The sequence below is a fragment of the Scyliorhinus torazame genome, chromosome 13 (genome assembly GCF_047496885.1).
Source record: "Scyliorhinus torazame isolate Kashiwa2021f chromosome 13, sScyTor2.1, whole genome shotgun sequence".
NCBI classification, from domain to species: domain Eukaryota; kingdom Metazoa; phylum Chordata; class Chondrichthyes; order Carcharhiniformes; family Scyliorhinidae; genus Scyliorhinus; species Scyliorhinus torazame.
Genome location: NC_092719.1, coordinates 6,004,411 through 6,029,119, shown reverse-complemented (window position 1 = coordinate 6,029,119; position 24,709 = coordinate 6,004,411). Strand labels below are relative to the sequence as shown.

Here is a 24,709-nt window from a genome sequence, read left to right as displayed (position 1 = left end):
CCTGAAAATACCACTGGAAGTAACACTAACACAGAGCGCACCTGACCAGAACCCGAATGAGCAGGTTCTTCCTGGAGGTGGAGGGTGCCAGAGGGACCCGGCCAACCACACTCACATGTTTTGTGCTTGTCCAAAACTTGCTGGTTCTGGACAGCCTTCTCCGAGGCAACGTCCAAGGTTGTGGGGGTGAGGGTGAAGCCATGCCCGATAGTGACAATCTTCGGGGTATCGGAGCAGCCAGAGTTACACATGGGGAAGGGGGCCAACGCCCTTGCTTTCGCTTCCCTAATCGCACGCCGGAGAATCCTGCTCGGCTGGCGATCGGCAGCACCACCCACAGCTGCAGACTGGCTCGCTGGCCTCTCGGAATTTCTCCACCTGGAGAAGATTAAGTTCGCCAACCGAGGGTAGAGGAAGGCTTCCTGGATACTTGGGGGCAGTTTGTCGGCCTGTTCCAAAACCTGTTTGAGCCAGCAATGAGGAGATGAGGAACCACAGGACTGCGCAATACAGGGAGGGGGGAGGGGGGAGAGAGAGAGACACGGACGGAAGGTGGGGAAACCGTAAAAGAAGAGAAGAGGAGGAGGGACTATAGACCGACCCAGAGAGTGGCGAAATGAAGATGGGGTCAATTAAATGAAAGACAAAATAAACCTCTCTGTACAATTAAGTACATTTTAACATAGGCAAGAAAACTGTGATGTATACATACAATTGTTTATAAATATGAGAAATGTCAATAAAAAGATTTAAAAAAAAAGAAACTGCAAATTAATTTTTTTTCTTCTAAATTTTTAGAGTGTCCAATTCATTTTTTCCAATTAAGGGGCAATTTAGCGTGGCCAATCCACCTACCCTGCACATCTTTGTGTTGTGGGGACGAAACCCACGCAAACACGGGGAGAATGTGCAAACTCCACACGGAGAGTGACCCAGAGCTGGGATCGAACCGGGACCTCAGCGCCGAGAGGCAGCAGGGCTAACCCACTGCGCCACCGTGCTGCCCTAATTCTGCGCATTTTAAAGATGAAGTTTGAGGCAGACACAACGCGCTGGACACTGAAGCACTGATACAGGGAACAGCAGAGCGAATCTCCTGGTCTTGACTCGAGAAGTGCCAGGTAGAGGGAGGGTGCCCTTTGTTCGTGCTTGAAGCTTGTTTTGTATCTGCTGGCAGCTGGTCAAGAGTGACATTGGCATTGGCGAGGGCCGCCAGGCTGCCTGCCCTGACTCACTTGTCCATGGAGACTCTGCCCAGTGGGACAAGGCAAAGAAACAAATACGTAACTCTGAATGGGGAGTAACATCTGGTTTATTAAATAAGTGTGTGCCCTTACGTAAAATGCAGGCTCCTGAATTGTGCTGATGACAGTTGGGTTATAAAACGAGCGTAAGTGCACTGCCGGGGAAACGGAGGATTCCATCGACGGAGATTGCAGCCTCCCCCCATGTTTGAATGAACAGCAATATACTGGAAGCCTTGGGATTGTATCCCAGGACAGGTTGGTGGCTTCAGGAGACAGGGAGATATAAAAATGCACAACCTCCTGGTCAAATCTGGTCATCACTCAGTTTCAACCCATGTGGAGAGTCGAGATTCAGGAAGGCCTCATTCTCAATCTAAGAGACTGTAGAAGTCAACCTGTTCAATGTTTTGGGTTTGATTATATATATTTAAAATCAGCAGCTTCAGGAATTGTCAGCTAAAGGTTTTAAGATTGCACAGTCACCCTCAACCCTGAGCTGTCCAGCTTTACTGCATACAGATTCACCAATGGCCTTCCAAAGGCAAAGATTTGAAGCAGAAAAAAGTGGGAGCATAACAGGAGTGGGGGTGGAGTAGGGGAGTGGGGGTAGAGGAGTGGGAGTGGAGTACGGGAGTGGAGGAGTGGGGGTGGAGTAGGGGAGTGGAGGAGTGGGAGTGGAGGAGTGGGAGGGGAGTAGGGGAGTGGAGTGGAGGAGTGGGGGTAGAGGAGTGGGAGTGGAGTAGGGGAGGGGAGTGGAGGAGTGGGGGTAGAGGAGTGGGGGTAGGAGTGGGAGTGGAGTAGGGGAGTGGAGGAGTGGGGGTAGGAGTGGGAGTGGAGCAGGGGAGTGAAGGAGTGGGGGTATAGGAGTGGGAGTAGAGCAGGGGAGTGGAGGAGTGGGAGTAGAGTAGGGGAGTGGAGTAGGGGAGTGGAGGAATGGGGGTAGAGGAGTGGGAGAGGAGAGGAGGAGTGGAGGAGTGGGGGTAGAGGAGTGGGAGTGGAGCAGGGGAGTGGAGGAGTGGGGGTAGAGGAGTGGGGGTGGAGTACGGGAGTGGAGGAGTGGGGGTAGAGGAGTGGGAGAGGAGAGGAGGAGTGGGGGTAGAGGAGTGGGAGAGGAGATCCCACCTGGCTCCAGCACTCTTCCAATCACTACGGGTGAGATTTCAACTCACTCAAAACCCACACTTCAACACAGTTAAAATTGGACCCAAAGGGACAAAATCATTAATCCTACACTGCAATGTGGGAGCTGTTCTTACGAGTGCGGATAAGATAATCTGTGCTGGTGTCTTTGCCTCCTCCCCCACCTCCAACTTCCACATCCTTCAAATATTGCATCCCACTGAGAGCTTGGGATCAATGAATTATCCTCAGGGATTTTTGTCCTTGCTGATACATGCTCTTGATGTTTGCAAATCCGTAAACATGTTATAAATAATAATTTTGAACAGTTGAAGCCAGCTCACTCAGCAAAAAACTCACATCAAAATGCTACAGGAATATACAGAGTGCACACCACGCACATCCTGAGAAAAAGGTGCAGGAATATGGATGCAATTTCAACATCATTTATAAGAGCATAATAATAATCAGCTGTTGCTAGTGGGAATGTACAGACCAGAGTAGCTGAAAGAGAAAGATTGTGTTAGATCACCCATGAGTCTAGATTAACATAAAGAGTTAAAAGAATCAGAAATACAGGTGCTGAAAATCTAGAATAGTAACGGAAAATGCTGGCAATCCTCAGCAGGTCTGGCATCACCTGTGGACGGAAAAGCAGAGCCAACGATTCAGCTGCATTATCTTTTCTTAGATCCGGAAATGTTCAGGGGTGTGACCGGTTTTAATCAGGAGCAGGAGGAGGGGGAGGGAGAGGATCTGCGGTAGACTGCAGGCAGGAGAGAGAGGAAACAAAAAGGATGACAGTGGAAGGCGAAAAGCAGATGAAAGTGCGACAAGTGTAGAATCAAAAGATGGTTTAAGAAGAGGTGACGATGGAATAAACAGGAATGACCGACAACTGAGGTCTGATTAACAGAAGCAGAGATTATAATCGGAAATTGTTGAACTCAATGGGCAGGATTTCCAGCTCAATGTTGATTCTGGAAAGCTGGAAAGTACTTAATTAAAAATTTAGTTGCTGCTGTTCAAATTTACGTCGAGCTTCATTAGAATAATGTTGGCGACCGAGAATAGAGAGATCAGAGTGAGAGCAAGGTGGAGAATTTAATAACAGGTGTCATTGTGAGAGTTAACCTTCCCAAAGAGTTATCTATCCTTCTCTGATGGAGCTTGACGGTGTTTTCAGTTCCCTGCTTTGATTTCTGCTCTCAACAGGGTACGCATTTCTTCTTCTTATCTCCAGGAGAAAATGTAGGTTGTTTATCGGGTCACTTACCGTGTAGAATGGACATACGGGGGACTTCGAATCTGTAGATCTGGTGTGGATGGCATGCTGGACTGGGAGCATGTCCAGTGAGGTGCACTTCTTATAGGACTGCTCTGCAGGGACCCACCAGCTCCTGCTTCTGCACAGCTCCCTAAACTGGGAAACCGTGCGTGTCCTCCACTCCCCAGGCTAAATAATAACACAAACACAGAATGTCACGGAAAGGGTTTTAGCTCAATAAATGACTGCGGATTTTCATTTGTAATCCCGGCAAACGGCCGGAGATATGGGGCCTACCTAAATAATTTGTAACGTTTACCCTCTTGCAACTCTACTGTCGTGGTATTTTCACACTTGCATCGCCAGCATTGCGGCTGCCAAGTTGTTCTCATTTCAAAATATCTTGTTCATGGAGTGGGGGCAATGGCGATAAGCTAATGTCTACTGCCACTGTCTGATTGCTCTAAGAATATGGTTGCTGGTTGTACAAATATTGGGCGAGGTTCTCTGACCTCCCCGCCGCGGCGGGAGGCGGCTCGCTCTTGATGGGATCTTCTAGGCCCGCTGTTGTCAATGGGGTTTCCCCATTGAATCCACCCCACCGGGAAACCCATGGCAGGGTGTGCCGGAGCTGGGACTGGAAGATCCCGCCAGCACGGACTGCCGGAATGTCTCGTCGGTAGAAGCTCGTTCGGCTGCTGCAGGTGGCAGATTGAGAGTCAATCAGAGTCATGCAGGGGTTGACAGATTCCCGTTACTGATTAATGAACCCGTTTGTGTTGCTAATGACAATTGAGCAACCATTGTGGCCATTTCTCTGATGCTCGCCCAAGATTTATTCAATTCAATTTCCTAACTTGCCACGAGAACCCTTGAACTTATGACCTGTAGGTTGACAGCTTGGTGTCATTTCCACAGACATTACAGTACGTCACCGTGGCACCAAAATCAAACAAGGTTTGAACCCAGAATTTGAGTAGAAATATAAACATTTATTGAAGAAAGTAACTCTATAATTTACAACTCTCAAGAGCACCGCTTAAACTTCCGAAATGAATCAGAAACCTATTCTTTCACGTGATGTGAAATAGAGGCCAGATCCGTCGACCAGTTCCACCCGTTGGAAATGATTTTGAATATTGGGGAGTCTGAGAAGGTGAAATATCCCAACAGATTTTTGGGCAGAATAGAAGTTACTTTAGATTGGAATGGTGATGATTTGGGGCCTTTTAAACGTGAATCTAAATTCTATTCTTAAGAAAAAAAAACTTTCATGAGCTCAGGATGTTCAAAGCGTTTCACAGCCAGGCCCTCCTGAATTGTAATCACTGTTGTAGGGTAAGGAAACTCAACAGCTCATTTTCACACAGAGAGATCCCACGGGCGCCAAGACACGAGAAATGGCAAAACCACGTTTTTCTTTATATCGCGATGTTCATGGAGGGATAAACGCTGACCAGTGGGAAAGAACGCCCATGCGCTTTACATTAATTCCAAGGCGATTATCGAATAGGTTCGGAGTTTGTGTTTAAACATGTGTGACTCAATGTTTTTACAACTTGCTGAAATTAAATGAGATATTAAAAGAAAAGTTCATCGTCTCTCTAAAAGGCATCAAGTTAGCACAACTCTGGAAATATTTATCTTTGAACAGGATCCCTGTCAGCACAGGGAGCTACTGGAATATTCAACCCCAGCTTCACACACTATTCTTCATGTATATGGCTATATTTTCCCTGATTTTATGCAGGGGTTAGGTTTATCTGTGGTTGCTTCGTTCTGTTCAATGAACGAGGGAGGAGTAGCCACCCACGCCCAATCTCTACAAACTGCCTCCCCGCTCCGCACCGGCCCGGGAGGCAAGAATGCTTCTATTAACAAAATGCAAAAAAAATGCTTCAGGTCCAAACAGTTGGCTCAAAGTGCAATCAGTGCTGACATGGGCAGCAAATCAGAATGACCAGGTTTTGGGGTCATTTATTTATGGAGAACAGCTGAACTCTCTGCTCTTCCTCAAACAAGTGTCGATGAATTTAATGAAACTAGCACCCGATATTACAGGAATAAAGAAGGCCAGATGCATTTCTCTCCAGACCACTGGAATAGACCCAGGCCATTATGTTTGTGCTGGAATAAGATCCATTTGAGTATGCTAACTGCCCTCATGTGATTACGTTAAAGCCAAATAATATCATTCTGCCGTAAACTGACTTTGCTGCTATTTCAAACAGGAGCGAATTCCGCCCGCAATGCTGCAATCTCTTTGCTGCTGTTGCGACTCACCTGGTGTGACTGTGGGAGCCACGTTTCTTGACCTTTTCATATGGTTCATCTAAGGACGACTCTTTCCACATTTTTGGTTTGATAGGCGACTTGTCATAGTCACTACGATGGTAGTGCAGCTGCCGTAATCCATCCAGAGACTGGGGGGGAGGAGGCCTCTGATGTGAGGGAGGTCGCGGAGGGAGGCCTTTGTGTGGAGACTGTGCTGGCGATGAAACACTCGTAATATGGCAGTCGTCTGCAAAATAAGGAAAGTCGCGAGCTTAAGACCCAGGAGCAGGAGTAAGCCAGCTCATTGTCCCAAAGTTTCACAGAGACCGAAGGGCTTTGCGTCTTAGCCAAACTGGCGCTGGAGCCCCGAATCTGGATGTCCAACCTGCAAATCCAGTACCTCCCATTTTCGATGGAGGTGGGTTGTGGTCTGCAAACCTGTGGTTCACTGAGGTAGCTGCACATATGAAAAGGCTTCAAACAAATACAATTTTTGTAAATGTGGTGTCCAGAACTTGACTTGCGGGTGGGCAAAAGGCTTAAAGCTGCCGGTGTGATTTGGAGAAGTAGGGTTCAAGTGGTAAGGTGCCCTTTGGTATACTAAAATTAGACATGAATGTGTGTAAAAAGTGGATAAGCTCAGGGGAACAGTCAAGCTATTTAAATGCCAAGCTCTTTAAATTTTGAGAAAGAAAAGCCTGCTGTGACTGTTTGCAATTTCACTAATGGTCTGTTGACATAAGCCTGATGGTCATTATTATATGATTAGTGCTGCATGACTGATTCCATAACCTAGTATTACCACAGTGGAGAGTTTGTATGCTCACAGTTTGATTCACAGCACCAAGTAGTTGTAAAGACTTTGATGTAGGCTGCGGATGCAAATGTTTGTTTTCATTAGCGATTAAGTACTTGAATGAAATATGTGTGTTCATAAAGGATTGAGTACCCAAAGGAATTTAAATGTACTGAATGGGTTTTTATGAATGAGAGTGTTTTTTAAAATTACTTTCTCAGAGTTACAAAGCCCGGGCTCAGAGTGGTGGACGGGGCAAAACCCTAATCCAGCCTCTTGCCTGCTCCAAAAACCAATTCAGCCCATCGAGTCTGCTCCACCTTTTAGTAAATCTTTCTGATCTTCTATCTGAACCCCCCCTTCCTGCCCTCGCCCCATATTCCCTTGATTCACTAAAAAGAATCTTAATTCTCTACCTTGAACATTTCTAACGACAGGGCATCCACTGTTCTCTGCGGTAAAGAATTCCAGAGGTTCACAACCTCTCGAGTGAAGAGATTTCTCCTCATCTCAGTCCCAAATGGTTGACCCCCTTATGACCTCTAGTTCCAAATTCCGCAGCCAGGAGGAAACATCCTCTTGGTATGTACCCTGCCAAACCCTCTCTGAATTTTATACATTTCAATGAGATCATTTCTCGTTCTTGTAAACGGCAGCGAACGTGAATCCAGTCGACTCAAATCACTGCCCTCATCGTTTGCCCATTTTCGCCAGCTATTTCTCCTTTCTTTTTACATCCACGTGTATGCTTTAAACCTGACAGTCTACGTACTGACGTTGTAGGCAAACAGAAACTATCTTTCATGGAGTTTGCCTGCGGGGTTCCTACACATGGTCATGTCGTGCTATAGCTGTGGAAAGAAAGTTAGGAGTTGGAAGACTAAAAAAAAACGACCCAACAAGCTGTAAAATTACTTCTCGTGAGATAATAAAATAATGTGGTGATACTGCAGTCATGGCGATCACCCAATACGAGACACTGAATGAAGGGGTTACTTACCATCCTCAAGAACCAGGGCGTCCGACAGTGAGCTGTCTTCTGAGCCAATGTTTGCTTCTATGGAAAAATCAGAAAAAAGTACGTGATTCTTGTAGCACAAACTACAGGAAGGATTGACTAAGACAGCGCTGTTTGCCGAACTGCTTTCACTGTGCCTGTGATCTTTCACCCCTTACGTTTCTGATTCTGATTCTATCAATGTTGAGAAATGATAGGTGGATAGAGATGCATTGTCAAAGAGAGTGAAATCACAGATCCCAGTGTACAATCTATTACACCCTCCAATTTCCCATTACTGTACAGGTTAACTTATAGTGAGTGGGGGCGACATGGTGGCGCAGTGGTTAGCAATACTGCCTCATGGAGCCGAGGACCTGGGTTCTATCCCGGCTCTGGGCCACTGTCCGTGTGGAGTTTGCACATTCTCCCCGTATCTGTGTGGGTCTCACCCCCACAACCCAAAGATGTGCAGGGTAGGTGGATTGGCCAGGCTAAATTGCCCCTTAATTGGAAAAGAAAATGAATTGGGTACTCTAAATTTATTTTAAAAAACTTATAGTGAGTGTATTGATACCAATACATCAAGGGGTTTAATTTCTATCGTGTATGGACTGATTAATTCATTCACGTAAAATTAGAATAATAAGACAAACAATGAGGCCCTTGGCACATAAAGTCCATGTTGACTCTCTAAGGAGCAACCCATGCCATTTCCCATCTCCATCCCTGTAACCCTGTCAGTTTATTTTCTTCAAGTGCTCATCTGATTTCGTTTTACAATCATCTGTGTCCACTTACTCCGCCTCATTGGCAGCGAGTCCCAGGTCACTACCACTTGCTGTGCAAAAAGTCCCCCCCCCCCCCCCCACCCCCGCCTCATCTCCCGCCCAGAACCTTACACCTGTGTTTCTGAGTCCTCGTGCCATCGGCCAATGGGAACAGCTTTCCTTTGTCAAACCTGATCTAAACCTATCATAATTGATGTGTTGGGTGTTCTGGATCACAAACAGGTCACCAACACTGGAAGTGGTGCAACTCTATTTTATTATAAGGTTAACTATATTAACCTATATTAACATACTTGAACTGGGGGTAAATGCAATACCAGCGTTAACTGTTGACCCTTGCCTAGTCCTAAGTTACAGCTTTAAAAGATTTCTTCTTTGATTTGGGACGTTTCCCCTTTAAATGGGCGTGGTCCGGGGCCTCTGACGTCATGACGCGCGTGACGTAGCACGTAGGAGGCGTTTGCACATGCGCAGATCGCTGTTCCTTTACTGATGGCCGTTTTCATGATTGTGCAGTTCCTTTACACAGATGGCCGCCGGCCACAATTGTTCTTGGGCAGCACGGTAGCATGGTGGTTAGCACAATTGCTTCACAGCTCCAGGGTCCCAGGTTCGATTCCGGCTTGGGTCACTGTCTGTGCGGAGTTTTTTTTTTTAAATAATATTTTATTGAAAATTTTTGGTCAACCAACACAGTACATTGTGCATCCTTTACACAACATTATAACAATACAGATAATAATGACCTTTTTTATTTAAACAAGAACAAAAGAAAACAACAACAAATAAATAAATATTAAATAACAAAAATAAAAACTAGCCCTAATTGGCAACTGCCTTGTCTCAGGCCACCCCCCCCCCCACCCCCCACCCCCCAAGTTCTGGGCTGCTGCTGCTGCCTTCTTTGTTCTCCCCTATCTATCTTTCCGCAAGATATTTGACGAACGGTTGCCACCGCCTTGTAAACCCTTGAGCCGACCCCCTTAGGACGAACTTAATCCGCTCTAACTTTATGAACCCCGCCATATCATTTATCCAGGTCTCCACCCCCGGGGGCTTGGCTTCTTTCCACATTAGCAATATTCTGCGCCGGGCTACTAGGGACGCAAAGGCCAAAACATCGGCCTCTTTCGCCTCCTGCACTCCCGGCTCTTGTGCAACCCCAAATATAGCCAACCCCCAGCTTGGTTCGACCCGGACTCCTACTACTTTCGAAAGCACCTTTGTCACCCCCATCCAAAACCCCTGTAGTGCCGGGCATGACCAAAACATATGGGTATGATTCGCTGGGCTTCTCGAGCACCTCGCACACCTATCCTCCACCCCAAAAAATTTACTGAGCCGTGTTCCAGTCATATGTGCCCTGTGTAATACCTTAAACTGAATCAGGCTTAGCCTGGCGCACGAGGACGACGAGTTTACCCTGTTTAGGGCATCTGCCCACATCCCCTCCTCAATCTCCTCCCCTAGCTCTTCTTCCCATTTCCCTTTTAGTTCGTCCATCATAGTCTCCCCTTCGTCTCTCAATTCCCTATATATATCCGACACCTTACCGTCCCCCACCCATTTCCTTGAGATGACTCTGTCCTGCACCTCTTGTGTCGGGAGCTGCGGGAATTCCCTCACCTGCTGCCTCGCAAAAGCCCTCAATTGCATGTACCTGAATGCATTCCCTTGGGGCAACCCATATTTCTCGGTCAGCGCTCCCAGACTCGCAAACTTCCCATCCACAAATAGATCTTTCAATTGCGTTATACCTGCTCTTTGCCACATTCCATATCCCCCATCCATTCCCCCCGGGGCAAACCTATGGTTGTTTCTTATCGGGGACCCCCCCAGTGCTCCGGTCTTTCCCCTATGTCGTCTCCACTGTCCCCAAATCTTCAGTGTAGCTACCACCACCGGACTCGTGGTATAGTTCCTTGGTGAGAACGGCAATGGGGCTGTCACCATAGCCTGCAGGCTGGTCCCCCTACAGGACGCCCTCTCTAATCTCTTCCACGCCGCTCCTTCCTCCTCTCCCATCCACTTACTCACCATTGAAATATTAGAGGCCCAATAATACTCACTTAGGCTCGGTAGTGCCAGCCCCCCCCTATCCCTACTACGCTGTAAGAATCCCTTCCTCACTCTCGGAGTCTTCCCGGCCCAAACAAAACCCATAATACTCTTTTCTATCCTTTTGAAAAAAGCCTTCGTGATCACCACCGGGAGACACTGAAACACAAAAAGGAATCTCGGGAGGACCACCATCTTAACTGCCTGCACCCTCCCTGCCATTGACAATGCTACCATGTCCCATCTCTTGAAATCTTCCTCCATCTGTTCCACCAACCGCGTCAAATTTAGCCTGTGCAATGTGCCCCAATTCTTAGCTATCTGGATCCCCAGGTAACGAAAGTCTCTTGTTACCTTCCTCAACGGTAGGTCTTCTATTTCTCTACTCTGCTCCCCTGGATGCACCACAAACAGCTCACTCTTTCCCATGTTCAATTTATACCCTGAAAAATCCCCAAACTCCCCAAGTATCCGCATTATTTCTGGCATCCCCTCCGCTGGATCCGCCACATATAGTAGCAGATCATCCGCATATAAAGATACCCGGTGTTCTTCTCCTCCCCTAAGTATTCCCCTCCATCCCTTGGAACCTCTCAGCGCTATCGCCAGGGGCTCAATCGCCAGTGCAAACAGTAATGGGGACAGAGGACATCCCTGCCTTGTCCCTCTGTGGAGCCGAAAATATGCCGATCCCCGTCCATTCGTGACCACACTCGCCACTGGGGCCCTATACAACAGCTGCACCCATCTAACATACCCCTCTCCGAACCCAAATCTCCTCAACACCTCCCACAGATAATCCCACTCCACTCTATCAAATGCTTTCTCGGCATCCATCGCCACTACTATCTCCGTTTCACCCTCTGGTGGGGCCATCATCATTACGCCTAACAACCTCCGTATGTTCGTGTTCAGCTGTCTCCCCTTCACAAACCCAGTTTGGTCTTCATGAACCACCCCCGGGACACATTCCTCTATTCTCATTGCCATTACCTTGGCCAAGACCTTGGCATCTACATTGAGGAGGGAGATTGGTCTGTAGGACCCGCATTGTAGCGGATCCTTTTCCTTCTTTAAAAGAAGCGATATCATTGCTTCTGACATAGTCGGGGGCAGTTGTCCCCTTTCCTTTGCCTCGTTGAAGGTCCTCGTCAGTAGCGGGGCGAGCAAGTCCAAATATTTTCTGTAAAATTCAACTGGGAATCCGTCCGGTCCCGGGGCCTTTCCCGTCTGCATGTTCCTAATTCCTTTCACCACTTCTTCTACCGTGATCTGTGCTCCCAATCCCATCCTTTCCTGCTCTTCCACCTTGGGAATTTCCAGCCGATCCAAAAACTCCATCATTCTCTCCCTCCCATCCGGGGGTTGAGCTTCATACAATTTTTTATAAAATGTCTTGAACACTTCATTCACTCTCTCCGCTCCCCGCTCCGTCTCTCCATCTTCGTCTCTCACCCCCCCTATTTCCCTCGCTGCTCCCCTTTTCCTCAATTGGTGTGCCAGCAATCTGCTCGCCTTCTCTCCATATTCATACTGTACACCCTGCGCCTTCCTCCATTGTGCCTCTGCAGTGCCTGTGGTCAGCAAGTCAAATTCCACATGCAGCCTTTGCCTTTCCCTATACAGTCCCTCCTCCGGTGCTTCCGCATACTGTCTGTCCACCCTCAAAAGTTCTTGCAACAACCGCTCCCGTTCCTTACTCTCCTGCTTCCCTTTATGTGTCCTTATTGATATCAGCTCCCCCCTAACCACCGCCTTCAACGCCTCCCAGACCACTCCCACCTGAACCTCCCCATTGTCATTGAGTTCCAAGTACTTTTCAATGCATCCCCTCACCCTTAAGCACACCCCCTCATCCGCCATTAGTCCCATATCCATTCTCCAGGGTGGACGCCCTCTTGTTTCCTCCCCTATCTCCAAGTCTACCCAGTGTGGGGCATGATCCGAAATGGCTATAGCCGTATATTCCGTTCCCCTCACCCTCGGGATCAATGCCCTACCCAACACAAAAAAGTCTATGCGTGAATAGACTTTATGGACATAGGAGAAAAACGAGAACTCCTTACTCCTAGGTCTACTGAATCTCCACGGGTCCACCCCTCCCATCTGCTCCATAAAATCCTTAAGCACCTTGGCTGCTGCCGGCCTCCTACCAGTCCTGGACTTCGACCTATCCAGCCTTGGTTCCAACACCGTGTTAAAGTCTCCCCCCATTATCAGCTTTCCGGTCTCTAGGTCTGGGATGCGTCCTAGCATTCGCCTCATAAAATTGGCATCGTCCCAATTCGGGGCATACACGTTTACCAACACCACCATCTCTCCCTGTAATTTGCCACTCACCATCACGTATCTGCCCCCGTTATCCGCCACTATAGTCTTTGCCTCGAACATTACCCGCTTCCCCACTAATATAGCCACCCCCCTGTTTTTCGCATCCAGCCCCGAATGGAACACCTGCCCTACCCATCCTTTGCGCAACCTAACCTGATCTATCAGTTTCAGGTGCGTTTCCTGTAACATGACCACATCTGCTTTAAGTTTCTTAAGGTGTGCGAGTACTCGTGCCCTCTTTATCGGCCCGTTAAGCCCCCTCACGTTCCACGTGATCAGCCGAGTTGGGGGGCTTCCCACCCCCCCCCCTTGCCGGTTAGCCATCATCTTTTTCCAGCTTCTCGCCCAGTTCCCACGCGGCTGTATTTCTCCCAGACGGTGCCCCCCCGCCCATCCTTTCCCGCACCCACTCCCCCCTTTCCCCAGCAGCAGCAACCCAGTAATTCCCCCCTCCCCCCCCCCCCGCTAGACCCCCCGCTAGCGTAATTACTCCCCCCATGTTGCTCCCAGAAGTCAGCAAACTCTGGCTGACCTCGGCTTCCCCCCGTGATCACGGCTCGCCCCGTGCGGTGCCCCCTCCTTCCTGCTTCTCTATTCCCGCCATAATTATCATAGCGCGGGAACCAAGCCCGCGCCTCTCCCTCGGCCCCGCCTCCCATGGCCAACGCCCCATCTCCTCTCCCTCCCCACCTCCCCCCATCACCACCTGTGGGAGAAAGAAAAGTTACCATACCGCAGGATTAATCATACAATACAATCCCTCTTCGCCCCCCCCCCCCCCCACTCGTCCCACCACTTTGTCCAAACGTTCATTTTCGTAGTCCAATCATTCCAATTTTTCTTCTACAATAAAAGTCCACGCTTCATCCGCCGTCTCAAAGTAGTGGTGCCTCCCTTGATATGTGACCCACAGTCTTGCCGGTTGCAGCATTCCAAACTTTATCTTTTTTTTGTGAAGTACCGCTTTGGCCCGATTAAAGCTCGCCCTCCTTCTCGCCACCTCCGCACTCCAATCTTGATAGACGCGGATCACCGCGTTCTCCCATTTACTACACCGAGTTTTCTTCGCCCATCTAAGGACCATTTCTCTATCCTTAAAACGGAGAAATCTCACCACTATGGCTCTGGGAGCTTCTCCTGCTCTCGGTCCTCGCACCATAACTCGGTATGCTCCCTCCACCTCCAACGGACCCGTCGGGGCCTCCACTCCCATTAACGAGTGCAGCATCGTGCTCACATATGCCCCGACGTCCGCCCCCTCCACACCTTCAGGAAGGCCAAGAATCCTCAAGTTGTTCCTCCTTGCGTTATTTTCCAGTGCCTCCAACCTCTCCACAGATCGTTTCTGGTGTGCCTCCTGTATCTCCGACTTCACCACCAGGCCCTGTATATCGTTTTCATTCTCAGCTGCTTTCGCCTTCACGACCCGAAGCTCCTGCTCCTGGGTCTTTTGTTCCTCTTTCAGCCCTTCAATCGCCTGTAATATCGGGGCCAACAACTCTTTCTTCATTTCCTTTTTTATCTCCTCCACGCAGCGTTTCAAAAACTCTTGTTGTTCAGGGCCCCATATGAAACTGCCACCTTCCGACGCCATCTTGGTTTCTGCTTGCCTTCCTTGCCGTTGTTCCAAAGGATCCGCTGCAATCCGGCCACTTTCCTCTCCTTTTTCCATCCGTGTCCAGGGGGAACACCCTTCTGGTTTACCGCACGGTGTTTTCAGCCGTTAAAATTGCCGTTGGGGCTCCTATCAAGAGCCCAAAAGTCCGTTTCACAGGGAGCTGCCGAAACGTGCGACTCAGCTGGTCATCGCCGCACCCGGAAGTCGTCTGTGCGGAGTTTGCACGTTCTCCCCGTGTGTGCGTGGGTTTCCTCCGGGTTCTCCGGTTTCCTCCCACAGTCCAAAGATGTGCGGGTTAGGTGGATTGGCCATGCTAAATTGCCCATAGTGTCCAAAATTGCCCGTAGGGTGGGGTTACTGGGTTATGGGGATTAGGTGGGGTTACTGGGTTATGGGGATAGGGTGGAGGTTTGGACCTTCGGTAGAGTGCTCTTTCCAAGAGCCGGTGCAGACTCGATGGGCCGAATGGCCTCCTTCTGCACTGTAAATTCTATGTCTATGTCTATGTTCTGTGCTCCGGGATCTCGGCCTTGTGGTGAGTATTGGCGCTTCTTTTAGTAGATGTACGAGGCAAGTTTTTTACGCAGAGGGTAGTGGGTGCCTGGAACTCACTACCGGAGGAGGTAGTGGAGGCAGGGACGATAGGGACATTTAAGGGGCATCTTGACAAATATATGAATAGGATGGGAATAGAAGGATACGGACCCAGGAAGTGTAGAAGATTGTAGTTTAGTCGGGCAGTATGGTCGGCACGGGCTTGGAGGGCCGAAGGGCCTGTTCCTGTGCTGTACATTTCTTTGTTCTTTGTTCTCTTACCTTTCCTTGCTGGTTGGAGTGTGTTTTCCTCACAGTATTTGCTGAATTTGTCCAGGACTGCCTGGAAGTCGCTCCTGTTTTGCCCCTTGGCGAACTTGAATTTTTAAAAGATTTCTTCTGCTCTGGCACCGGTGATGGTGAGGAGAAGCTCTGTTATTTCGGGATCGGCCAAGTCTTCTAGTTCGGCTGCCAGCAGGAAGATTTCAAACTTTTGCCGGAAGGCCCGCCAGTTTTCGCGGAGATCGCCGTGGCACTGGAGCTGCTACGGAACCCGGATCTTGAACATCTTGCCTGGGTATCGTTGCTGGTTGTCACTGTACGCTGAGGTGCCGGCGATGCGGAGCGGCGGCGGCGGGTTGATGTTCTCCATACTTCAGGATGCCGGAATGCTGATTAGTTGCAGGTGGGTCTCAGAAGTGTTTAGTATGCAACCAATCCTGGTATCATGATGTGTTGGGTGTTCTGGATCACAAACAGGTCACCAACACTGGAAGTGATGCAACTCTATTTTATTATAAGGTTAACTATCTTAACATACTTGAACTGTGGGTAAATGCAATACCAGCTTTAACTGTTGACCCTTGCCTAGTCCTAACCAGGTGATGCACTCAGCACATGGTGAATGTCTGTGTTGCAGGCTGCGAGCTCTGTGCTCCGAGCTGGCTGCTACTAGAATGAGCGGGAACTCTCCCGTCCCCTGTCTTTATAGTGCGTGTGCTCTCACTGGTGATTGGCTGCGGTGTTGTGTATGTTGATTGGTCCCACTGTGTGTCCATCAGTGTGTGTGTGTGTATGTGTGTGTCTGCACCATGATATTCTGGTGTATATTATGACAATAATAATCCTGTCTACCTCTATCCAATCTCTCCTCAATCTCCATAGCTCCAAGGAGAACAACCGAGCTTCTCCAACTCTACCTTGCAACTAAAATCCTCCAACCCTGGAAATCCCCTCCGCAAATCCCCTCACAACCTTTCTAAAGTGTGGTAACCAGAACTGCACCGTAGTTGGGCCCTAACCAAAGCTTTATAAATGCTCAGCATAACCTTGCAGCTTTTGCACTCACCACCTCTATTTCTGAATTCCTCAGTGTTCTTTTTTTTTAGACTGATGTTCGGCAGTTCTGATTAATGAGTGAGCGAACAGAGATTATCTGTAAACCTGTGAAAGAATGCAGAGGTTATAGCTTTCAGCAACAACTCACCCTCAATGATCAAGGATGCCCTCTGTGTGGGCTTCTTTCCAGACCGGACCCTGTATTCATTGATGGCATTTTCAATGTCCTGCAGTTTTTTAAGTGCATTTAAATAGGACATCTTTCGTTGCTTCTTCATCTTTTTGCTCACATGAGGGTCAGTGGCAAGACGCTGTGCTGCCTCTGTGATCTGAGACTGAATGGCAAACTCTCTCTCCAGTCGCTCCAGTTCGATCTCCTGGGGGCAATACAGGAAACTTCAATCACATTTTTCTCTTCAAGATCCAAAGGAAAAGAAGTAAAATCCTTCCCACATTCATAAGCAGCCACTCTTGAGTGGAAGTTTGTGGATCATTTAAAAAAAAAGCTCTCTGCAGGCGATTAAACAAATGGGAAGCAACACAAACTAAAATTCTCTAAACATCCTGTCAACACCAACATCATCATCCTGAAATCAGAAACATGAACAACATTTTCAATCCTCAGAACCTGCGTTTAGTTTTGCTTTAACTGGAGATTGATGACGGAGATCAAGAGAGGCCACAGGATTGTGACTGGGCAAATGTTATACAGTGCACTGGGTTAGTGAGGGGTGTCCTCCTGAACTGGGGCCATTGCTGAGTGAGCTCTACTCTTCATGACTCTGTAGCTGGCACCAAACATTCTGCATTCCTCAGCGTGGCATCACTCACCTTTACCCAGCTGAAAATTCATTCCGAGAAGGCCAGTCACGAGTTAGAGTTACATCGACTGAAGAGCACAGGAACAGGCCGTTCGGCCCAGCTGGTCGATGCTAGTGTTTAAGCTCCACATGAGCATGCTCCCACCCTTCTTCACCTCATCTCATCAGCAGAGCATTCCACCCCCACATCTGCATATCTGGCTTTGATGCTCAAAGCTGGCAGTGATGAGAAACTTAGTCCTCCCTGTGTCATGAACCAAAATCAGTGCAAAACTAAACATACAGGCCCAGATTTTCGCCATTACGGAGAACTTTTCTGTCATGGTGAAAATCTGAGAAATGGACGGAAATTGTAAGTGGGGGAAGGGGTTCATGGTGCAAGACTAAATATCAATGATGCGCAAACAGTCTGTGCGCCCGAGGCAGCTAATGTCTCCTTTCAAAATGGGAACTTTTCTGTCGAGATTGCCCGAAGATTTTTTCCCTGAGCAGTAATATATTCATATATATATATCAATATTTTCTTTTCTATAAATTTAGAGTACCCAATTATTTTATTTTCCAATTAAGGGGCAATTTAGCATGGCCAACCCACCTAACCTGCACAACTTTGGGTTGTGGGGGTGAAACCCACGCAAACACGGGGAGAATGTGCAAACTCCACACGGACAGTGACCCCGAGCCGGGATTCGAACCCGGGTCCTCAGCGCCGTAGTCCCAGTGCTAACCACTGCGCCACATGCCACCCTTCATATATATTATTAATAATATTAATGCAAAGACCGTTTTTGTATTGTGGCAGGAACATGGTAGATTCCCGCTTTGAAAATTGAAAAACAAATGTATAAAAATATACTTAGTTTCCTTTTTAAGCAAATATGAGCCTTTTTCTTTATTGGCTGGGAGGAGTCAGCTGTTGGGATTTCTTCCTTACAAGCCGTGAATCTCAACATGTCAAGAACGCAGCAGAGGTATAACATTATTCAGGCAGAAATGCAAAGTTGCTAAATGTGTCATTCATTAGAATAATTATCCTCAGTGCGTCTGAGCACTTCCAGGCAGTGTATGTGTCAACCCCTACACCTGCTATCAAAGCATTGCCACAAGGTAGTTAAAGAGATCCAATTCGGAACCAGTGCTTTGAGTGTCAGTGGACAGGCCTATCTACACCTAATATAAACCCATTTATCAGGATAATGCAGGACACTGTGTTTAGAACATAAGAACTAGGAGCAGGAGTAGGTCATCTGGCCCCTCGAGCCTGCTCCACCATTCAATGAGATCATGGCTGATCTTTTTGTGGACTCAGCTCCACTTACCCGCCCGCTCACCATAACCCTTAATTCCTTCACTGTTCAAAAATCTATCTACCTCTGCCTTTAAAACATTCAAGAAGGAGCCGCAACTGCTTCACTGGGCAGGGAATTCCACAGATTCACGACCCTTTGGGTAAAGAAGTTTCTCCTCAACTCAGTCCTAAATTTGCTTCCCCTTATTTTGAGGCTATGGCCCCTAGTTCTGGTTTCACCCGCCACTGCAAACAACCTCCCCGCTTCTATCTTAACTATTCCCTTCATTATTTTATATGCTTCTATCAGATCCCCCCTCATTCTTCTAAATTCCAATGAGTATAGTCCCAGGCTAATCAGTCTCTCCTCAGAAGCCAATCCTCACAACTCTGGAAATAACCTCCTGAATCTCCTCTTCGACCTCTCCAGTGCCAGTACATCCCTTTTCAAGGAGACCAAAACTGTACACAGTGCTCCAGGTGTGGCCTCACCAGCACCCTGTACAGCTGCAACATAACCTCCCACTTTTAAACTCCATCCCTCTAGCAACGAAGGACAAAATTCCTTTTATCTTCTTAATTACCTGCTGCACCTGCAAACCAACATTTTGCGATTCACGCAAAAGACACCCAGGTCCCTCCGCACAGCAGCATGCGGAAATTTGTTACCATTTAAATAATAGTCCATTTTGCTGTTATTCTTAACAAAATGGATGATCTCAACATTGAACTCCATCTGCCAGACCCTTGCCCACTCACTTAAACTACCTATATCCCTCTGCAGGCTGTATCCTCTGCACACTTTACTCTATCACTCATCTCAGTGTTATCTGCGAACTTTGACACATTACACATGGTCCCCGACTCCAAATCATCCATGTAAGTTGCAAACAATTGTGGTCCCAAAACTGATCCCTGAGGCACATCACTTGCCACTGATTGCCAACCAGACAAACACCCATTCATCCCCATTTGCTTTCTGTTAGTTAACCAATCCTTTATCCATGCTAATACATTACCCGTAACTCCGTGCACCCTCATCTTATCCAACACTTCAAAATAATATTAAAAATATCAATACGAGGAACATCTTTGTATTGTGGCCACTTCAAAATAAAACTAAAACCAGTCTTTCAGGGAAGTGTGGGTATTCTATGTTAATTCCCAATACCTGCATAACTTCAAAACCAGTGACACGGGCCGTGTGAGACAGCTTGGGTCCTACATTCCAGACGTTCTAATCCTCTGGTGGTTAGTAAAGTCGCACCCAGTCACCCGAAGCTGGCAAGTGTTTGGTTGGGCCTAATGTCGGCACTTTGGGCATAATTCCCAGGTTTGTCTGGGACCTCCTAGCACGTGCTCTGAAAGCAGTGCCAGGATGTATTGAACAGGTAGGAGGTTCGCCTGAGTGATCTATACCCCCCCTCTCCTCCCCCACTCCCAAATACCCGAGCTCTAGCTGGAGGACAGAAAAAAGGGCCTCCCATCATTACCCAGATGAAACTCGCACCTTTTAACCCTTTACTCTTCCCCAAAGCAGACATTTCTGCTCCTTTTGTGTCAGTGCCCAACTCACCGCCTGTGTTCAGCTCCAATACCAATGCTGCAAAGTTCCCAGCTGGTTCAGTTCGTTGATGCACAGCTGTCTGTATAACCAGAGACCACGTACGCCATTAAGATCACAGCTCTGATTGCTGGGGCTGGATCTTTGGTACTGCCGAGGTCAAAAACTAAGGCAGACAGAATTATAAAGCCGGCTGACGCACCAGTTTTGTGCTCCTGGTGTTTACTGGCTGATGGCTGGCAGAATCCCCCCCCCCCCCCCCCCCCCCCCCCGCCCCAGCAAGGTGGACATTGGAGGACAAGGCAACAGCCAAATGGGTTGGTTTAGAACCTTATTTACCAGGGATTAAGGAGGCTACCTGGGATTTTCCAGTCAGCGTCCAGTTTCCTGACACGATAGGGAGGCAAGTCAATTGCCTGGGGGCAGGTACCCACTGACAGAGTAGAAGGGGACGTGCTCCAGGTAGGCCTCCAGGTTCTATCTGGTGAGGGTACAGCAAAAGGCTGCCCTGTGAAAGTTGTGGAGAGGATCCCCTCTCCCTTAACAGTACATGATTTTTGTGTATTTGAATAAAAGTTTGAAAACGTTAGTATGAAGGCGCCTTCATGTCGAGACTCCCTCCCGACCTTTTACTGCAGCTGGTTTCACCACTGAAGGTGGAGTGCTCCCACTGCTGTTCACTGGATGGAAAGTATTGGTCATCAGCTGAAGGCAGCAGCAAGATCAGTCGGACTGAATGACCTTCAGGCTTGTCCCTGAAAGATGCCGAAACTCCACAGTTGGTTCCGTAAAGGGGGAACCATATCCCAACTTTTCTCCGACAGCAGGTTTCAAACCGAGACCGATAACCATTGAGACGGATAACGGCAGCAGACGCCATCACCTGCAAGTTCCCCTCCAAGCCACACACCATCTGGATTGAGAAATATATCGGCCGATCCTTCGGGCCAAAATCCGGGAACTCCCTCCCTAACAGCACTGTGGGTGTACCTACACCACAAGGACTGCAGCGGGTCAAGAAGGCAGCTCACCGCCATCGTCACAAGGGCAATTGGCAACGGACAACAAATGCTGGCCCTATCAGCAGCGGCCACATCCCACAATTGAATAACAAAAGAGATAGTACCTCAGAAGAGAATTGTCTGGTGTGAGTCAGTGAGCTGGTCCCAACAGGCTATCCCTTGGCTGCATCTTATTATAAACACAGCAATAATGACAACTAGCCGTGAGTAGGATCGAGAGATACGGCTGAAACACTCATCCTGTTGGCGTGCACAGCTCAATACTGAAGTACAATCGGAAGTGAATTATGTGAAACTGTTCTCTCTGGAACATTGTTTTGTTTTCTTTTAAAAACAGTTTGTACTGGCATCTGAAACTCTACGGATGACAGCAGTGTCTAAAAATACCACCGGTTTGGCATCGATACTCCTCCCGTGGGCACTATAGACACAGTCGACATCCACACCACAGTCCAAAGCTAATACTGATCAGGGCCATCTGAGGAGGAGCTGACACATTCATGAAAGACTCCACGCTTCAAATCCAAGGGCTAGAGAATGGGCAGTGTCACTACTATTACCCCAAAGTGTAAAACAGATTTGTTTTTTTGAGTGGACGCAAATATGTGAAAGCCCTCGGCCTAGTTTTTTCACCACAAAATATTTCAAAGCCGTTCTCTCTCTTCTTTTGGTCTCCATAACCAAGGATGGACATACTTGCCCCAGCGGGGCTCCAGTCTAGGTTCACGCGACTGGTTCCTGGGGTGAGGAGACTGTCCTATGAGAAGTGAGATGAGACCAAGCTTATACTCCCTGGAGTTTAGAAGAATGAGACATGGGCTCATTGAAAGCTATAAAATTCTGAAGGAGTTTGGCAGCTGCAGGGAGAATGATTTTCTGTGTTGGGTAATCGTTTAGAACACAGGCTCAGAGTCTAGAACACAGGCTCAGAGTCTAGAACACAGGCTCAGAGTCCAGAACACAGGCTCAGAGTCTAGAACACAGGCTCCGAGTCTAGAACACGGGCTCAGAGTCTAGAACACAGGCTCAGAGTCTCATACTAAGGGAATGGCTACTTGGGGTCTGAGATTTGTAGAAATTTCTCAAAGGATTGTGAATCGTTGGAATTCTCCACCCTAGAGGTCTGTGAATGCTGAGACGCTGAGTATGCTCAAGACTGAGCTCGATAAGTTTTGGACACTGGGTGAATCGAGGGATATGGGGATGGTTCAGGGAGGTGTAGTTGAGTTATATCTTGTTGAATGGTAGCACATACTTGAAGGGCCAAATGGCCCGTTCCAGATCGGGGGCTGGATTCTCCGATTCTGAGGCTATGTCCGCCCGCCGGCGTGGGAACGGTGGTGATCTACGCCAGAAAAACTGCCGCCAAACGGCCACCGATTCCCCGTTTGGCTGGGGGCTCGCAGGACGGCAGCGTGGAGCACCCGGCTCGAGCTGCCGATACGCCCCGGAGAACTGCCGGGTCTGTGGCCACACATGCGCACGGCGGCAGCCTGCAGGGGCGGCACCATGCTTCACGGTGAAGGGCACTCGTGGACCCTGCCCGAGAAATAGTTCCCCCCCCCCTTCGGCCGGCTCACGTGCCCCAGAACCCCCCCCCCCCCCCCCCCCCCACAGTGCCCACAGCCCGCGGATCGGCCCTCTCCCGGCTGTGGCGGTGCTGGACTGAGACCGCAGCCGCCATGCCGAGTTCCCGATGGCTGAGACCATGAGAGACCCACGGCGTCGGGAACTTGGCCGGTCGGGGGCGGAGCATCGGGAGGTGGGCCTCAGGCAATGTACTGAGGCCGTCGATACGTGGCGCGGCGTATTCTCTGAGTGCGCCGCTTTGGAGGGGGCGGAGCATCGCGAAAGCATCGCCGCCTCCGATTTGGTTGGAAACTTGGATTCTCCGGTTGGTGACCGAACGCAATTTCAGCGTCGGCCACCGGAGAATCCAGTTCCCTATTTCTTGTGTTCGTATTCTGAAGCAGGGACTCCTGATCTGGGGCGTCATTCTCCGACCCCCCGCCGGGTCGGAGAATGGCCGTTGGCCGCCGTGAATCCCGCCCCCGCCGAAGTCTCCGGTACCGGATATTGGGCGGGGGCGGGAATCGGGCCGCGCCGGTTGGCGGGACCCCCCGCTGGATTCTCCGGCCCGGATGGGCCGAAGTCCCGCCCAGAAATTGCCTGTCCCGCCGGCGTAAATCAAACCTGGTATTTACCGGCGGGACCAGGCGGCGTGGGCGGGCTCCGGGGTCCTGGGGGGGGGGGGGGCGCGGGGCGATCTGACCCCGGGGGGTGCCCCCACGGTGGCCTGGCCCGCGATCGGGGCCCACCGATCCGCGGGCGGGCCTGTGCCGTGGGGGCACTCTTTCCCTTCCGCCTCCGCCACGGCCTCCACCATGGCGGAGGCGGAAGAGACTCTCCCCACTGCGCATGCGCGGGAAACTGACAGCGGCCGCCGACGCTCCCCGCGCATGCGCCGCATTTCCGCGCCAGCTGGCGGGGCAACAAACACCATTTCCGCCAGCTGGCGGGGCGGAAATCCCTCCGGCGTCGGCCTAGCCCCTCAATGTTGGGGCTAGGCCGCCAAAGATGCGGAGCCTTCCGCACCTTTGGGCCGGCGCGATGCCCGTCTGATTGGCGCCGTCTTTGGCGCCAGTCGGCGGACATCCCGCCGTTGGGGGAGAATTTCGCCCCTGGTCTGGCTCCACAGGCGCTGGGTGCCGCTCCTGTACCCCACACAAATGGTCATTCTCCATTTTTTGAGCCCAGGCAGTGAGTGGTTCCAAGGTTATATCACATAATTGCCTGGTCGTGTCCTCAAATGACGTCTGCGTTTCTTTATATTCATTCATTGTGAAATGGGAATGTCACCAGCCACATAAATCAACAGACTTCTAGATATTAAAGCGATCAACGGCACTGCGGTAGAAGATCAATCACAATCTAGTTTAATGGTGGAACAGGCTCGAAGGGCTGAATGGCCTGCTTGCCATGAGTGTGATCAATGACTGACCATCCACTTTTCACACTTCAGATTGTGTAGTCACTGTTATTTCTAGACAAACATGGCAATGCTCCTCACACAGCAATGAGGTAAATGATATGTACCTCTGTTTTGGTGGCTTTGATTGAGGGGTGAATGTTGGCCAGGATATTGAGAAGACTATCCTCTTTTATTGAATTGTGCCATGGGAACTTTCACACCTACTTGAGAGGCAGGTGGGTTCTGGTTTCAACATCGTGGGCGCGTTCTAAACAAATTGGAACAGAGTCCCGTGTCGAGCGCTGTTAGACGGGTTTCTCTCGGCGCTCACAGCGCGAAGAAAGCCCTCGCTATCGAGCAGGACTTTGTTGCACTAGGGTCTCAGCGGGGAACGCCCCACCGAGGCCGCACTTAGTCCCGTTTCCTGCACTGAGGAGCTCCGCTCACCAGAATTCCTCAGTGCAGGATATCGGGATGCCATTTTTAAATGGCGTCTCAATGTCTTGACTACCCCCCCCCCCCCCCCGACCCTCGAAAGCCCCAACTCACCCATAAGGGGGTCTTCAGCACCCCCCCCCCCCCCTACAACTGACACGGCAAGGCACCCCGGCTCCGATCCCCGGCACAATGCCACCGTGGCACCATGGCAGTGCCAAACACAGTGGTTAGCACT

The 24,709-nt window shown here is 49.4% G+C and overlaps 1 protein-coding gene across 14 annotated transcripts in view; it reads right to left on the bottom strand.

Moving 5' to 3' along the window:
- frmd4a (FERM domain containing 4A) overlaps nucleotides 1-24,709 on the bottom strand; it is a 796,670-nt gene that overhangs the window by 29,518 nt on the left and 742,443 nt on the right. For 13 of the 14 annotated variants that reach the window (XM_072470969.1, XM_072470973.1, XM_072470963.1 and 10 more), the window contains 4 exons: nucleotides 16,519-16,747; nucleotides 7,704-7,760; nucleotides 5,917-6,154; nucleotides 3,643-3,822 (listed from right to left, as the gene is read on the bottom strand). In XM_072470969.1, the coding sequence (XP_072327070.1) occupies nucleotides 3,643-3,822; nucleotides 5,917-6,154; nucleotides 7,704-7,760; nucleotides 16,519-16,747 (704 nt within the window). The remainder of the gene's footprint in view (nucleotides 1-3,642; nucleotides 3,823-5,916; nucleotides 6,155-7,703; nucleotides 7,761-16,518; nucleotides 16,748-24,709) is intronic. The other variant, XM_072470968.1, reaches the window with a different exon arrangement.